Genomic DNA, 18,984 nt, shown 5'->3' with positions numbered 1-18,984 from the left:
TTAGCTTCTGAGTTAATTATTCCTTCATAGTAAGGTGTTTGTGCTTTTTTCCGTCAGGTATAGTTTTATAGCCTCTCTATATTCCTGTTTAGTCAGTCCATTGTAGTCTTTCCTCCATTTCCTCTCCAATCTTTTACAAGCTTGCTTAAGAGATCGAAGCTTGAGCGAGTACCCTGGTGACATTTTCTCCCTCACTTTGTTATACCTGGGTTTAACAGGAATAACTGTATCCAGTGAGGACACTATCCAATGAGTGAGTTTTTCGAGGCTAAGATAGGGCTGGGGTCTAATTTCGGCTCTGAATTTTCAAGAGCAGAGATCCACAATTCTACCAGGAGTTTGGACCAAGAACGGACTCTCCTGCTAATTAATTTAGTGATGGGGTCAAATTGAAGGGTTCAGAGAGATAGGGATCAGAAAGTGATCCGACCAAGGAAGGGCGATAGGGTTACCCACCGACAGTTCAAAATTGTTGGTAAAAACAGGGTCTAAAGTATCGCCTTTCTTATGTGTGGGACCTTTAACTTTTTGTGTTAGCTGAATAGCTAATAAGTCCTGAATAAGATCTGATGCATTAGCCTTTGTTGAGGTCATCAAAATGCAGGTTAAAGTCCCCCAAAAGAGTGATGTTGGGGGAGGAGCCTGCTAATGTGGCCACTATTTTAGGAAGGGATTTGAGAAATTGCCCACACATACTCAGGCAGCAATAGATTAGAACTCCAGAGAAAGAGTGTGTGGAGGAGAGCGAGATAGTAAAGAATAGACTTTTGCAGTCTGCAATTAGGTTATGTTCAACCCGACATTTAAAGGAGCAGTTATAGATAACAATGCCTCCGCCTTTCTGTTTATCGCTATCTTTTTACTGGATATTATAACCAGGGGGAAGGGTTTGGAACTTTGGACCAAATCTGGTACCGGTTCTTTATGGAGCCAGGTTTCAGTCAGGAATAATACATTGGGTAGTTCTTCTTCAAGGGAGTGTTTTGATAAAGATCTGCCATTTAATAGAAGGATTTTGAATATATGTACATCAGACAACCTAACTAAAGCCGGGCCCAGCCTAACAGAACAGTGAGGGCAGAGTGAAACACCATTAGATAGATACATAGAATGGTGACAGTCATCTTTACATGATTCCTTAGCCTTAGGAGCTGGGGAGGTCAATAGGCAGTTTTACCAGTAGGAGATGGAGCAGGGGCCCCCTGCCCTTGGTCATACACCGACGGGCGCAGACGGGCATGCCTAATGTGCACCTTTGGCGCACCAGCGCGTCCACGCAGTCATGAGGCTTAAGTAGTCCGTCACCCGGAAGCTACTCCCTGAGCTCTGCCTCCTCTCACCCTCTCCCTCCACAAAGGAAAGTACTGTGGTGAAACAGGGAGCGGGGTAGGCCACACAGAGCACCAAAGGTGAGTGCAAAATGCAATAGTTAAGCCAAAGTTGTGCCAAATATAGACAGTAAAATCAGGCTTACGTTAGAAGTTAAAAGTAGACAGAGTCAATATGTCCATCCGCTGCGAGTCCACTCTGCCATGTGGCTTAAGTAGCCCTTTACCCGGATGTTACTCCCTGAGCTCCGCCTCTGCCTCCTCTCACCCGCTCCCTCCACACAAACTAAAGAACTGTGGTGGAACAGGGAGTGGGACGGGAAAGACAGAGAACTAGAGGAACAATGTAAAATGCAATAGTTAAAAGCCAAATTTGTGCCAAATAGAGAATATAAAATCAGGCTTACGTTAGATGCTAAAAGTAGACGGAGTCAAATAGAATTTAAAGAACTTTAGAAATTCACTGAAAAAAACTAACGTCACAAGGACGTTATAGTGAGGATTCAGCATTTTAAAAAACCTAAGAAATTCACAAAAAATACAAAGGTTACAGGGGCGTAGTTAGGAAATTGAATTAAAAAAAACCTTAGAAAGCCAGTGAAAAAAAACCCAGGTTACAGGGATGTTATAGTTAGGCTTATATTTCATTCGTAAAAACCGGAGAAATTCAGCAGTTCAAGTAAGCTGAACTAACTATAACTTGCGCCCCTACAATCCACTGCTTATGACCTTACATATGACATCCCTGATTACATCACCAATGCTATCATCCATAGACGCTCTGACGCACCCACTTACACTTCCATATGACCTTTCACACACCCACTCCAACTTCCGTACTACTGTTCTCAAAACCATTAACATACCCATACCAGTACTTACACACCAACTCTCTGACTCATAGGTCTACACACACATCCATGCAGCCACTCATACACCAACACTCTCACTAATATAGCCACTGAAATATTCACTCATACACCAATACAGCCACTCAAACCCTGTCAGTCACTTATAGAGCTACTCCCACAACTAGTCACTCACCTAGAGAGTCACTCACACAGCCATTTACTCACCTTTACAGTTATACTCACTCACTCACTTATTCATACAGATACTAATACATACCCACTCTCCTATACAGTCACTGACACAAGAACACATTCACCTATTCATTTACTATCTCATTCCCTCACTCACACATACAGTCACTCATATACTCCAACACTCACCTACACTGCCTTTCACATATTCAGTTAATCACCCATACACCACTGACACATTCCTTCACTCACCAACACACCCATACACAGGCTCAGTCACCTATACAGCTCCTAACTTACACACTCATTATCCATACTGCCCTTTACTCCTACACGAACTCATTTATACAGGCAGTCACACACCTCTTACCCAGCCACACAGACACTCATACACCCAAACAGGTACTCAGACACCCAATCAATCACCCATGCAGCTACTCCAAACACAGTAATCGACCCATTTAGCCTCTTAGAAACCATCTGTCAGACTGATACAGACATTATCAAAACCTAGTCACTCACCCATACATTCACGGAGACACCTAATCACTCACTTGTACAGTCAGTCACGCACCCACTGAATCATCAATAGAGGCCCTTATACAGCCACTGATTCATCAGTACACATTTTTATATATATTTAACGCTCATAAACTTTTTAAAACACTCACAGTCACTGGATGATGTCATCAGTGATGTCATTTGAGAAGTCACCAGTGATGTCACTGACCATGTCATGAGTGATGTTATATGTGAGGTCACAAGCAGGGCATTGCTAACTACAACTGCTGAATTTCTCTAGGTTTGTATGAGAGAAACATCGGTCTAACTATAAGGTCACTGTAACCTTTGTTTTTTTCACTGAATTTCTAAGGTTTTTTAAAATTCTATTTCGTAACTATAGCACCCCTGTAACCTTTGTTTTTTTCAGTTAACATATTTACACACTCACACACAGTGGAGTCGATATCACACCTGTGCACTCATGAAGACATCATAAAATTTGCCTTTTGACCCACCCTTAGCTAAAGCCAATCAATAGCAGTTTAAAGTGCAAGTGTGTGCACACAGGGCCTGATTACAATGGCCCTCAGTCCAATCGTCGCATTACAATGCAGGTGGTTCTGCCCCAGCGATCGGGATGAAAGACCACTGCCTCTAACAGGATCATCTGATCCCAACGGGGCGGCAGTCAGAATTGCACTCCTGACAAGAGTCGGTGCTGAGGCAGGCCGGATCACAATGTTCCTTTATGACAGCCTTTTCATGGCGGTGCAACCACCATGAAAACGCTATAAGAAAGGGACTTTGGAGGCCCCAAAAAGGGCACCATTACTTTGGGCCACTTTAAACTGGCCTTGGGGGACATGTAGTAACCCCACACACATCCAGGCACCGTTGTCCATGCACCACATGGTACATGATGCACAGTGCATAGTTGTGCCCAAAGTGCTCAATTACACTGCAGCTAGTGCTGCAGCCCATGTCCTGGGCCGCAGCTCAAGACACAGTGTAAATGAGAACTTTCCAACTGCCATCACGGCAGTCGTATCCTAACTGGGTGGTTGGACCGCCTACTGCTTGATATCGAAAATTACTTTTCCCAAGCCAGTTGGTGCAACAGAGGAAAGCGTTGGAGTACGGAGGGGTAACATTTACTATTTCCACTCCAATCCGTCCAACAGTAGGGAAAGCGTTGGACTCCGGAGGGGTACAATTTACTATTCCCACTGCAGTCTGTGAAACAGTGGGGGAAACATTGGACTCAAACGGGGTAAAAACTCCTATTCCCACTCCAGTTGGTGTAACAGTAGAGAGAGAGGATAGTTCACTTTAAACTAATAAGATATTTTCACAACTTTATTAAATAACAATAAATATAAATATTACAATTTTAAATTATGTGTCTACATTTTTAATGGTCCCAGCTTCTCTATCATTCTAAGGAAAGACATCTTCAGGTCTTGCATGTGAAGCATGCGTGCTTCCTGTGGAACAATTCTCTTGTAGCTTAAGAGGTCATGGAAACAGAGGGAGCTCTAGTGGCCTGGAAGAAAGCATTTTGGACTTCTTGCCCCTTGGCATTTTTTACCACTTACTTCTGTGGATAATCTTAACAGTGCCTACGGAATATAGAGGTGCCTCTGAATAAAAGTGGCCAGTGCTACAGAGAAATTCCAGTTGTTAATGGGCGTTTTCCAGTGCACCAGAACTGGGGGGCATATTATCAAGGGGGTTTATCTCCGCTCTTTTGGCTTTAAAAGACAAGAAAGCGGAGATAAAATTATCTCCCTATTACCTAGCTGTCGCTAACACCAGTTAGCGACAGCTAGTAGGAGATAGCGGCCATCTTGGGCCCCACTTTGCATGTCAGTGATATTTATCACTAATGACATGCAAAGTGGGCGTGCCAAGATGTTAGCGACTGGAAACTGTCGCTAACATCGCTATCTCCTATTACCAACTTTTGGAGATATTCACACTAAGCGCGAATATCTCCAAAAGCTAACACCTGCCCTGAGCAGTTCTTAGCCATCTTATCCAATGGGAGGTGGATAACATGGCTAAGAGCATTAGCTCGCTAATGCATGAATATCGCTGACTTTTCAGCGATATTCATGCATTGCGGCCGATTTTTATCGCATTTGCGATAAACCTTGGTAATACCAAGGTTTATCTGCGATAAAAATCGCCGCAGCTCGGCGATAATGTTTTCACGCTAAACAAGCAATAGCGATAATTATCGCTATTGCTTGGTAATATGCCCCTGGAATCGTTAAGAGCCTTTTTGCAACTTGCACAGATGAGCTGTTGTCTAAAGACCCTTTCCGGAAACAGTGGAGAGGTCAGGGCATACAGAGCCAAAGTAATGAAAGTTTTTCTCAGAGTTCGGACTTAAAATACAATATTTAATGAAAGCCAGTATGAGATGTTAAATCTTCCTGAAAATTACGAAAAAGACACAGCTATGGTTATTCATTTAATTTTTCCCACTCTGATCTTTTTACGATAAAGGACACATTTACAGTGAGACAGCTTAGCTGATGTATACAGTACTGTGAAATCTGTCTTGGCTACAAGTTCCAGCCTTGACATGTTGAATATTTCCAACCTCAAAAGTATGTGTAGTCATAACTTGCATGATTAGCTGGAGTGTAATAATGTGACATTACAGCAAAATTCTACAAGTTACACAGAATTACATGGGGGGCATAACCCAGTATGTATTGCTATTTTCTTGGCGTAAAAAACAATCTCACTTCTAAAATGGACCTGAGGGTGCATTCTGTGCAAACAAAATGGATCTTAATGCAACAGAACGCGAACAGCAGTAGCCAACAAACGCTTGTGCTTGCTACATTTATTGTTCCTGTGGTAGAATGTCTGTGCCAATTTACTCATAATTACATGAGCAGGCATAATTGCATTATTTTTGGAAATTTTGCATCAAGAGAATAACACTAAGGGCCCGATGTAGGTAAATGGGTTTTTCCGATTTCAAAATACCGAGGCGGGCCGAATCGGTATTCTGAAATCGGAAAATGAGATGTAGAAAAAAAAAAAAGAAAAAATACTGATTCGGTCGTCATCGGTATTGTGATTCGATACAGACCGAATCGGAAAGTACCGAATCGGCTACCACCGAATCGGGAATAGCCGATTCGGCAAATACCGATTCGGCAATTACCGATTCGGTGGTCGGAATACACCCCCATGGCCAAAATGCCCATAGGAATGCATTGAACAATCCGAATCGGTAAAATCCAAATCGGTAAAATCCGAATCGGTAAAATCCGAATCGGTAAAGCCAATGAGGCGGATCCACCCTCCCCCACCCCAGCAGGGAGTGGCTACCCAGGCAGGTGCAGCTCATTAAGAACTTTCTGGAGAGGCAGCCTGAGCTGAACACTCACAGTGAGCAGCAGTGGGAGCAGGAGCCAGAGAACTGTGGATAGCAAGATGGCAAGCAGCAGTGAGAGCCAGAAGGCTGGCCACAAGAGAAAGCCCAAGTTTACTACCATGGAGCTGCAGGTGTTGGTGGAGGAGGTGGTGAGGGTGCACAGGCAGCTCTTTGGGAGGCTGCCCCTCACTGTGCCGGACAGCACGAAGAGGAGGCTCTGGAGCGAGATAGCTGAGAAGGTCAACTCAGTAGGTGTCACCCCCAGGACCCTTGATGACCTAAAAAAACAATTTTACGACATCCGCAACCTGACGAAACGCAAGATGGCTGAGCTGCAGAGGCAAGCTGGACTGACTGGTGGGGGCAGGAACCCGGCGCCACCCCTCACTGAGCTGGAGGAACTGGTGTCCAGCACCATCGAGAGGGAGTGTGTGACAGGAATCGGGACCCTGGATAGCTCAGCCAGAGCTACAGCTACAGGTAAGAAGCATGCGCATCATGACACACCCTACCAGACACCTCCCCTTTAGACACAATGCACAGCCAAACCCCAGCCGAGTACTGTAACCAACATTCAAGAGAAAAGCATCATGGTAAATGTAGTCAGCAGAAGTTTGCAAAATATGGCAGTGCAGAACCACAATATAGAAAACAGTGGAACACATTCAAAGGATATGCAAGGACATGTGCAAAGCTTTAATTGTAGTGACTGTAATACATCGGCACTCAATTTACAAATGCTTCTTTATACCTAGGGGCACCATCAGGCGGAGGACCACAAGCTACTGAGGTACCAGCACCAACACCAACTACCAGTGCGGTGGCAGGGCCTAGCACAAGTCAGGCTGCCCTGGAGGAGGAGGAGGAGGACAACACCATTGGCCAGGGAAATGAGGGAGACCTGGTAATTGACTACGCATTCCTTCACTCCCCACAAATGTCAGGCACACCCCCATTGCTGTTCTCCCCTGAGAACTCTCCGACAACGGCCCACCCTGCACCTACCACACCTCCTGCCAGGAGTGTGGTTGTGGCTCCACTCAACCCTATCCAGGGAGCAGCGGGTCAGGCCCCGGCCACCACCACAACAACACCAGTGGCACCCCAGCCCACACAGCAGGGCGGCAGCAGCAGTACCCGGAGGCGTGCCATTTCCAGCACTGCACCGCCGGAACGGGAGGGCAGCGTCTTCCAGGGGCTTGAAGGCAGCATGGTCAAAATCCAGCGCTTGCAGGCAAAGTCCATCATGGCCTGCCAGCTCCAGCTCCGCCAGCACAACCTGCAGATGGGCGAGATGGTGCAAGGGTTTAAGGCTTTTGTTGACACAAACAAGGAAGTTGCTGCAGGTCTTGGCAGGCTGACCACAGCCATCACACAGCTATGCGGAAGACTTGACGAGCACGAGCACTCGCGCAGGCGGGATGCCCGCATGCACAACCGATCTGTTAGCCGCCTTGCTGCTGCAACCGCGCAACTGTGCCACCGGGGGGCTAATATGGAGGCAAGCTTGACACAAAACACCGCTGAGGTCACCAGGGGAATGGCCCGCATAACAACAGCCATGGAGGCAATGATCATTTCCAACACTGCGGCCAATCCAGCCCTGGACCTGGGGGAGGCTGGGGACAGCAGCAGCCGCAGCAGCCCAGCCAGCGCTGCGTCGGAGCCGCGCCGGAGCACCAGGCGCTCTGCAGAAGCCGCAGGACATGCGGAAGGGGGTGAGGCACACCCCAGTGGGGCTGCCAAGCGCCCCAAAAAGTAGGCTTGCCAGGGCGGGTGAGGCAACCCGGACCTTTGACATTTGTTTTCTTTACTTTGACATTTTCTTTTGTTGCACATCAGTGCAGTAACGGTGTTGCAACATTATTAAAATTTGCTTTTCCCCACAACCATTTACCTGTCTGTGCATCTGTACTCACTCAGAAATAGTTTTCTGTAATCTCCTCACGTCTGTATCTGCCATCACTTGGCGTAGACACCCCAGCAGGTTGTGTTAGTGGCACAGCATCGTCGTCGTCATGGTCCTCGTAGTCAGACAACTCGACCTCAGTGCCCTTCTTCACCGCAAGGTTGTGCAACATTGCACAGACAGCAATGATCTTGCAGCAGGTGATGGGGGTATACTGCCTTGCACCTCCACTCTTGTGCAGGCATCTGAATCTACTTTTCCAGATGCCAAAGGTCCGTTCAACTACATTCCTTGTGCTTTTGTGGGCCCGGTTATACCTCCTTTGGTTGGGTGTGGAGGGGTTGAGGTAGGGGGTGAGTATGAAAGAGCGGAGGGCATATGCACTGTCGCCTGGAAGGAAAAGGGGTAACATTACTCACATGCATACATGTATTACAATTAGCTACTTTGTGTTATGGGGGTCTGATGATGGGACTCACCTAGGAGGTATCCTTCACCAAATTCGCCAGCCATCAGCCGTGCATAGATGCCGCTCTGTTGAAAAATGTAGGAGTCGTGGGTACTCCCTGGGAATTTTGCTACCAGGTCTGTGATGGGGCACTTCGCATTGCAGATCACCTGAACGTTGATGGTGTGCGTAGACTTCCGATTGCGGTATATGTATTCTGTGTCAGCTGGGGGGCAAATCGGAATGTGCGTGCCATCTATGCAGCCAATGATTTGGGGAAATTGTGCCATCTGGTAGAAGTCAGCTTTAGTTTGTAGCAGTTCTGCGTGGGTTGCAGGGAAAGAGATGTATTGGTCCATCCTGTGTATCATGGCGTCAAGGAATGTGTGGAAGAACCTTGACAGGCTGCTCTGGGTCACCCCTCCTACCGCTGCAACTCCACTTTGATAGCTGCCAGACGCAAGCAGGTGTAAGCTGCATAGCACCTGGACGTGCGCTGGGATGGCGTGTGCCCTTGGGGTGGGGTGGTCCAACAGTGGTTTGAGATCCCTGATGAGCTCCAGAATGGTGTCTGAGTCCAGCCTGTACCTCTGTAGGATCTCTGCCTCTGTGAGCATGAACAGGGTGATCCTCTGTCTGTAGACCTGTTCCTCTCTTTGCCATTCCCTCTGTCCTTCCTGCTGTAGCCGTAGCCGCCTTGCAATGACATAAAAAGCTGCCATCCTGCAAGTTGCAATGCATTTTGGGTCTATTTTTATGGGTTGGAGTTGGTTACCACCTGATTGTAATCCATGGTAAATACCGAGTGAATAATACCGATTTAGAGCCAAAATCGGTATTTCTGTGCTTCCCTACATCTCCCTATCTGTCCGAATCGGGGACTTTCCCAATCAGTGATTCTACCGAATCGGTAGGTTATCCGATTCGGCTTATTTCCGATTCGCTGTCTCTACCGAATCGGTACATGGTCCGATTCGGATATTTTCCGATTCGGTGTCACTACCGATTCGGTACATGGACCGATTCGGATATTTTCCGATTCGGTGTCACTACCGATTCGGTACATGGACCGATTCGGATATTTTCCGATTCGGTGTCACTACCGATTCGGTACATGGACCGATTCGGATATTTTCCGATTCGGTGTCACTACCGATTCGGTACATGGACCGAATCGGTATTTTAATCCGAATCGGTGTGTTACCGATTCGTTACATTTCCGAATTTCGGTATGTACGTATCGGATTATTTTCGATTCGGTAGTCATTCCGATTCGGTATTTGTACCGATTTGGACGTTTTTCTTTGCCCTACATCTCGATGGCAGTATACCAATCGGTAAGGGCCCAAAATCGGTATTTTTGGCCATTACCGATCGGTAACGGCCTACCTACATCGGGCCCTAAATTACCAAAATTACTCCAGCTACTCCGGAGTAACTAACATTTTGCCTAGGCCTACTCAAAACTTTTTTCAAAATCTGAAAGTAATTGATTTTTTCTGGGATAAACTACTAACTTTTGACTGATTGCACTCCAACGAATCGTTGGCAGCAAACTGTCCCTGAGACCTAGTCTACCACACTCCAAAGGTTAACATTAGGGTTTCACTTTACCCGTGATTTCAGGGACACAGTTATATTTTTTGTTATTATTCCTTATTTGCACACCAGATTTTCTTGGTGTTTATTTCCTTTTTATGCATTGAAATCTTTGCTTTCTTCTATTTTCTATGGACAGCTTTTTCCATCTTAACTGGATTTGTTGTCATGCTGCTCGAAAGAAGCTACCCATGGTGTGCTTGAAAACAGGTTACCATCAGAACACCCTCATTTCCTACTTGGAAAACCAAATTTGCCACTTTGAACCACATCCACACACACAAACAGTTGTCAGTCTTCCACATCCATGTGGGAGAAAATTGTGTTATTCAATTATTGTCAATCAGTTCTTTTTCCTCTGTGTATTTGTTTTAGCATGAATGTATTGGCTTCTTGTCTATATGTAGCCTTGTCCTTTATCACCTTAGCTGCGGCGCAAATATCCCTCCCCAGTGCTGCGCTGTCCATTGGAACTAGTGCTGAATGGACGTCCAATGGTCGTGCGCAGCACTGGGGAGGTAGCGCTCGTGACGACCGTTGGCCGTCAGCAGCCCTTAAGAGGTTAAGCAATTGATGCTCTAATTCAGGAGGTAAACAAAGACTATGGAGAGTGAACAAATGCATTGATGTATGCAAACTCCTTCATCTTATAGCTCTGTTCTGTCGTCTTATCCTGACAGGTATTTTTCAAGTGGAATAATAGTAGTATGATGCAAATGATGTTCCAGGAGATTGAAAAGATCTTGCATAATTCCACAGAAGACAGCTTAGTTGGGAAGCTGGTTTCAGTCTTAAACCACATCATTCAAATTCCCAAAGGACTTTCTGAAGACTCTCTTGATTTGTAAGTAACATTAGTCATTTACACAAAAGATTAATTAACTTTTAATTGCATACCAATTTGAAGGTTTCCTGTTGTCCATTTTTGTGAGGGCAGGGTTTTAAAGAAATCTAACTTCCAGAATTCATATTATGTTTAGAACCCACAGCTATGTAGGTGTCATGAGAAAAAGAGATCCTCAACGTCAAAGAAACAATGAATAAGGCATGGCATCATTCAAAATATATTTGCATTTAGACATTGTGTGTATCTTAAAACATACATATTTGGATCACATAACACAGATTTTGAATGATGGAATTGTGCAAACATGGGTGTTTAAAAATCAAGCACTCCAATATTTGCAGGGGCTGAAGGGGATGGATCTCTTCACCAGATTTGTTTCCTGGTAGAGGAAAAATGTTTGGTGTGCCAGTGCATATTTCTGCTCTACTTAATCCAGCATACCATCTGCTTCATGGATAATCTGTTTGATGATGAGTGGATTAGCGTGTGGTGCAATTGATGAAGGGGATTTTGTAGTGTGTGCTGTTTTGGGAAGTAAGGTTGATTTAATCCAGCGGGGTGAAGGCAGCACCTTAACTCGTCAGTTTCCTGACTTTTTATGGCAAAATCACTGTTATCATATTAGGCAACCTTAATTCTATTGTAATTTAGGATTGTTCTTGGAATGTTTTTTAATGTGTGTTGTTTAATTATTTACCTATAAAGTTTCATGAATTGTAATATTTCTGCAAAGTATTTTGCAGAGATAGCACCAAAGAATTCGGACTATATGCTGTCAGTGTACGGGGCGTGTGTCTGTTTTGCTGGGATTCTGTTTTGGGTGTGACTATCATATGGAGTATGTTTATTGAGAGTCTTGGTATTTTTGTATCGCAGTCTTTACATCGCAACTACCATTACATCGCATCATTTTACATCGCATGCCATTACAACAAATTTTTAAAAACTACCATTACAACGCATTATATTACAATGCATACCATTACAATGCATACCATTACAATGCATAATACTTTTATGGCAACAGTAGGGTAAGTGTTGGATAGTGTACGGGTAAAAATTACTATTTACACTCCAGTGAGTGCAACAGTAGGGAAAATGTTGGATAGTGTAGGGGTGAAAATTACTAAGTGTTGGATTGTGTAGGGGTACAAATTACTATTCCCACTCCCTTGATTGCAACAGTAGGGAAAGTGTTGGATAGTGTAGGGGTAAAAATGACTATTCCCATTTACCCCACAATCCATTACTTACCTTATAATGCGTTGTAATGGCATGCGTTGTAATGGTATGCGTTGAAATGGCGTGCGTTGTAGTGACATGCGTTGTAATGGCATGCATTGTAATGGCATGCGATGTAAAGGCAGTTGTGTTGTAACAGTTGTGTTGTAAAGGTAGGTCATTGTAATGACTGCGTTGTAATGGATGTTTCCCATCATGACTGCCTGCCTTATATACTAGCCTGAATGTTTGGCAGATGGAGCGCACATAATGCCAACATTTTTAAAAGTGCCCTCGTCTGTTATACATGTTTAAGGAGACTGGAGTGTGTGCTAAACATGTGTAAGGTATCTGGAGTGAGTGCATGTGCATTGTGGAGTCTGTGTATATAGAATAGAAGTGTGTGTTTTGCCTGTGTATGACATTGTAAAGTGTGTGCATCTGTCATGTGTGTGAAGCATGTTGTGAGGAAGTGCTACTTTTTCATGGCTAGCCCCTCCACTTTTTGTCTGGTTTTGATGTGGTTTCAAATGTAGTGCACAGGGTATTTGCCAATCAGGTCCCCTGTGCCAGTGCTCCTTTCCTAAAACAAACTCCCAATTGGTACTTCTGCCTCTAAGTCCCTAGTAAATGGTACCCCGGGGACCTAGGGCTTGAGAGCTGAAGAGGGTCTCTTGGGTCCCCACTCATTGGGGCCATGACACTATGTATGCCTCTGTGAGGGAGAAAACAACAACGTCGACATGGCACACTGCCTGGGTGCCATGCCAGCTAGACTGCCTGGTAGCATAGGTAAGTCACCCCTCTAGCAGGCTTCACAGTCCTAAGGTAGGGTGCACTATATTACAGGACAGGGCATATCCGCATGGACAGATATGCCCCTACAATATTGGGACCATTTCCTGATATCGAAAGAGCTAGTGAAGTACTAGACAGTGCATGGACTGGGAACACGAAAACTTGACTTCCACAGCATCATGATGGCTTCACTGAATGCAGGAGTGTTTGGTAACAACCTACTCCTTTCAATACATCCACACTGATTCCAGTGTGGCATTTATTGTACCATGTACCCAGAGGGCACCTCAGAGGTGCACACTGAATCCCTACCAAGCCTGGTGTGGCCTCCGATCAGCTTTAGGCAGACAGCCACCCCCAGACATGATTCTGGACCCGTGGGTATAGAGCCCCTGCTCTCTGGGACCCGAAACAATGCATATCCTGGGCAGAGGTGTCATGCCTCTTCCCCCAGGATTGTCAGTGCTTAACGAGGGAAAGCTTCAAAGGCTTGCCGCCTTTGTAATGCGACCCCCAGCCTCTGCAGATAGCAACAGATGTCAGCCCCTGATTTACACCACCACTTTGGGCAGGAAAATTAAAAAAGATAAGAGGTGTACCTACCTCTGCCAACCCCACCCCTAAGGTGTGGCGAAGGGAGGTGAAGCCCGACTTTCAGTCCCTGCCATCTTGAAGATGGGGGGACCCTTTGTGGTGTTATCGTGTCATACCTGGAATCAGGAACACTGCTGGGTTCCGGATTCCATGGTAGACAGTTACGACCCAAGCTTCATGTATAGACCTGTTTTCTGATCCTCGCAATAAATCTTCATCAAACTACATTGCTGACCACGGAGTTATCTTCATTTCACTGGCGACGATTGGGCAAGAACTTTAAAAAAAAGCCTGGAGTCCCTACCTGCATCGTTGTATTTCGTTGTATGCGGAGGATCACGAACTGTCCTTGGAAGCTGTCGGCGCTGTGTAACATACCGTAGCGGGAACGAGCAAGTGAAATCGCCACAGTTTTGTGCCCATCTGTGACTGATATTTTTAATTTTAAGCATTTTCCGGAATCGAATGTTGGTGCTTGGTGCTTGGAAACTACGCGAGTCTAGTGGCTCCATGACGTCACGGCGTGATTTCACGCATTTTGATGCATGGCGGCCATCTTTTGGGATAGGATTTAATGAAATCCAATGAGAACGTGATAACGTCACGTGTTAAACGTTTCATCTATCAGAAAGAAGTATCGTATTTGGTATTAACATTGCTAGACAGTTTGACATCGCTTCATACCTTTAAGAACTACCCAAGAGGATCGTAATTAAACTACAATTTCAACAAAGAACACTGCATTTTGTTTAAAAAAAAAAAAAAAGATGGAAAGAAGGTTTTTATGCCTACATTGAAGCTATTGGTGGGGATGACTACATCGATAAATGGAAACTAGCCATTTTGAAACACTGTTTAGGTGCTGTAGGAAGACACGTCTTAAGTCATTTACCTCTGAGTACAGGCAGTGTAACATCATCTGAAGAAGGGATAGATGTTTTTGAAGAAGCGATCAAGCAGTTGGACAAACAATATATAAAGAAAGTTAACGTAGTGGTTTCCCGTCACAAATTTTTGAGTAGAGGTCAATTACCAAGTGAATCTATTGACTCATTTATGAATGACTTGAGAATTTTGGCATCCAATTGCAATTATTCAACCTTTCATGATCAAATGTTGCGTGATCAAATGGTCCACAAAGTTGCTGATGTCAAGCTTCAAGGAAAACTATTGGACACTGAAGATCTAACTTTAGACAAAGCGTTGGATATTGCTCATCGTTTTGAGAACATGAAACTGGGTGTGAAAGAACTTGCGGAAAGAAAAATTGCTGAAGTCAATATCATAAAAAAATCTAATTTTGAGGAAAGAACTCCAATTACGTTCACGAACAGAAATCAACCGTTCCAGGAGAAGAGAGAATATGCATCCTTCAAATGTGGAAGTCCTGATCACCTAGCGAATGTCCGGCAATTGGACAAGTGTGCAGATATTGTAGATTGAAAGGTCATTTTAGTAAAATGTGTAAAAATAAGAACAGATTTAAAAGTAAGGGTTTTGTTCAAAAAAGGAATTCTGATGAGCATGTTAATGAAGTTGATAACGATTACATTGAAGAAGAATTTCTTCTTGCAGTGTATGAAGTTAATGCGTGTGCAAAAGATTCCCCATTTTGTACTGTGGTTATTGGGGGGAAGGATATCAGTATTATGGCAGATTCTGGAGCGAGACATACTCTCATTGGTGAAGAATGGGTAAAGGAGTTTCCGGATTTAAAATTATCTCCTCCGGATATAAGGTTACTTGGGTATGGGAAGAAACCCATTGAAATTCTTGTTTTTTTTACAACAACTCTAAGTTTTAAGGGTAAAACCATCAATTTCAAGGTTTATGTGGCAAAAGATGGGTCTTGTTTATTGGGATGGCCTCAACAGAGGGACTTAATGATAAAATTGGATCCTAATCATCCTGAACAAGTGCTTGGTTATTCAGACTTGGTCATGAATGTAGAGTGTGATCTTGGTTCTGAGTGGGAAAAGAAGTTTCCTTCTGTTTTTTCAACATCTGCATTAGGTCTCTTAAAAAATTTTGAGCATAAAATCATTCTTAGGGAAGATGCAGTACCAAAGGTCTATAAAGTTAGGAATGTTCCTTTACATTTAAGAGATGCTGTAAAGTCTGAACTCAAAAGAATATGTGATTTAGATGTCATTGAGGAGATAGAATCTTCTGTTTGGTTGTCCCCGGTCGTTGTCGCTCACAAGCCCAACGGCAAGGTGAGACTTTGTGTGGACTTGAGAGATTTAAACAGGAGCGTATGGGTGGATAGGCATCCGTTGCCTAATTTTAATGAAATGTTCACAAAACTGAAGGGGGCATCCATTTTTTCAACATTAGATCTATCCAATGCTTATCACCAGATAGCGTTACACAAGGACAGTAAGCATTTGACATCTTTCATCACTTCGGAGGGTGCTTTCATGTGCAAAAGGATGCCTTTTGGTCTAATATCAGCATCCTCTGTCTTTCAAAGGGTAATGCATAATCTTTTTAAGGATTTTGATAATGTCTTGTACTTCCAGGACAACATTTTGATCTTTGCATCTAATCCATCTGATCATTCTGAAATTCTGTGTAAGGTATTACATGTTTTGCAAAATAGTGGTCTCACGCTCACAAAAGAAAAATGTAAATTTGGTGTGTCTTCCGTTGATTATTTGGGCCATACCATAAGTAAGGAGGGTATTTCCCCGAAATTAATTTTAATCAGGGCCATTGAATTAGCTCCAGACCCTGTGAATAAAGATCAGCTCAGGTCTTTTTTGGGGCTTGCCGAATATTACTCCAAATGTATTCCCCTGTTCTCTGATAAAACTGCAAGCATGAGGAATTTGATGAAAAAAAATGTTCAATTTCTGTGGGATGAAAATTGCAAAAAAGAATTCATGTTGTTGAAGCAAAACATTGCATCTGCACCTGCTTTGGCAACGTTTGATACTGCGCATTGTTCATTTATCATCACTGATGCAAGTAATGTGGGTATTGGTGCAGTTTTAATGCAGCGTCAAAAGGGTCAAATGGTAACCATTGGCTTTGCGTCAAGACCTTTAAGGGATGCTGAGTGCATATATTCAACTTTAGAAAAGGAAGCTCTTGCTTGCTGCTGGGGTATAGAGTATTTCCGCAAGTATGTGTACGGTACTGTTTTTAAACTCTGGTCTGACCATCGTCCTTTAGTGGATTTATTTACTACGAAAGGTTGTGGGAAAGCAACTTCAAGGATTGCTAGATGGCAATACAAGCTTCAGGATTTTCATTTTAAAGTGGAATATATTCCTGGTGTTAGAAATGTGTTAGCTGACTGCTTATCTAGATTGCCTGTGCCTGATGACAATATTGTTGAAGAAGACAAGGATAATGATAATGTGGTGTCAATTTGTGAAATTTCCAAAGGTTGTGTTCATGAGGATGCGTGGAAATTAGCGTGTTGTGGTGACTCTGTTTTTCGTGATGTTTGTAATTTTGTAAAAACTCAGTGGCCACGCAAAGGTTTGTTGTCTAATGATATTCTTCCTTTCTTTCATGTTGCTCAAGAGTTGTCTGTGGTTGAGGGTGTATTGTTTAGGGGTTTGCAATTGGTGGTGCCTCGTGAATTGCAACCTAAGATTTTAGAGATGGCTCATGAGGGGCATCCTGGAATGACATCTATGAAAAGGAGGATTAGAAGTGAATTCTGGTGGCCAGGGATGGATAAATGCATAGAACGGCATGTCAGAGACTGTATGGATTGCTGTGTGAGTGATAAGTCTCAAAACCATATTGCGTATGAACGATTTCCCATTTCTAGACCTTCACAGGTTTGGGAAAGTGTATCATTGGATATTGCTGGTCCTTTGTCGTTTAACAAGAATGTGATGTATGCTATAGTCTTGATAGATCAGTTGTCTCAGTGGCCTGAGGTAAAAATGGTTTCTAGCATAACATCTAGTGTGGTGATCAAGTTTTTAAATGAAGTGTTTGAAAGAGAGAGTTTTCCAGAGTCTATTACAACTGACAATGGTGTGCAATTTGTATCCCAGGAGATGAAGGGGTTTTTGGAGTGTCATGGTATTAGACATAAACGTGTGTCGGTTTATTATCCCAAAAGTAATGGTATTGTGGAGAGGTGGATCAGGGTGTTTAAGGAGGGCCTCCAATTAGCCTTACTGAATGGTAGAGATTGTAAACAGACCATTGGTGAAGTCATGTGGTGTTACAGAAACATACCTAGGAGTATGGGTGATCTGTCTCCTTTTGAGAAGATGAGAGGGAGGAGGAGTGGCTCCAACATGAGTCAACCTTGGATGAGAATGCTTGGAACTGGAAGGGCCGTTGAGGTTGATCGTGCTCTGTGTAGTGATTCTTCCCAGTTCAGTGTCAATGATTGGGTGCGTGTTAAGAAGTGTAGATTTGTCAAGTCTGGGGAGTCACGGTATTCTGGTCCTTTGATGGTCATGCGTGTTGGTAGACAGGTTGTTGAGCTTTCTGATGGTAACGTGTGGAGTATGTCTAAAGTGGTAAAGATTCCTAGGTGGTTGTGGCCTAAGGAAGAGTCCCCAGAGTCTGGAATTCAATCCTGCTTAAAGTCTTCCAATAGTGCTAGCAATTGGAGGAAATTCTCTGGTTCTACAACCCTTCACAGTGTTCCTGAAAGCAAGTCTTCCTGTACTTCTGATGTCTCTGTGCCTGTCCAACGAGCACAGAGGAAATGTCATGTTCCTGTGTGGTATAATGACTATCAACTTTATAGGTGATCTGATTTGTTTATTATGCAATTTGTTCTCTTGTTATTCATGCCTTTGTCTTTTCTTTTCAGAATTCAAATTGTATTTTGTTTATTTGTTTTTGTTCTTTATACATTGCTTTAATGTGTTGCTTTATTTCTCTTTACGAAGGGGAGTGTGTGGTGTTGTCGTGTCATACCTGGAATCAGGAACACTGCTGGGTTCCGGATTCCATGGTAGACCGTTACAACCCAGGCTTCATGTATAGACCTGTTTTCTGATCCTCGCAATAAATCTTCATCAAACTACATTGCTGACCACGGAGTTATCTTCATTTCACCCTTCCAATCAGGATTAGGCCTATGGCCCTCGCACAGGAGAGTAGCATAAAAGAGGGGATAGTCACCACATGTAAGGAGCCCATTGGCCCTACCTCCCACTCCCCTAACATGACTCCTAAATGTCATATGTAGTTGGCTCCCCCAGAGCTGGCCCTCAGATTTGACTGACCAAAGAGAAAGACAGAAGTTGACTGCTGATGGACCAGGAACTGAATCGCTGCAGACAGAATCTGTCAAGAACCCTGTCACCTG

General features: G+C 44.0%; 1 protein-coding gene across 1 annotated transcript in view; it reads left to right on the top strand.

Moving 5' to 3' along the window:
* Positions 1-18,984, top strand: part of ABCA13 (ATP binding cassette subfamily A member 13) — a 2,590,787-nt gene that overhangs the window by 63,343 nt on the left and 2,508,460 nt on the right. The window contains exon 4 of the mRNA XM_086964984.1: positions 10,909-11,072. Within this exon, the coding sequence (XP_086821110.1) occupies positions 10,909-11,072 (164 nt within the window). The remainder of the gene's footprint in view (positions 1-10,908; positions 11,073-18,984) is intronic.

Source organism: Lissotriton vulgaris, chromosome 4_1, assembly GCF_964263255.1.
Source record: "Lissotriton vulgaris chromosome 4_1, aLisVul1.2, whole genome shotgun sequence".
Lineage (NCBI taxonomy): Eukaryota > Metazoa > Chordata > Amphibia > Caudata > Salamandridae > Lissotriton > Lissotriton vulgaris.
Note: the sequence above shows the minus strand (reverse complement) of the source record. Positions and strands in the feature narration are given on the sequence as shown.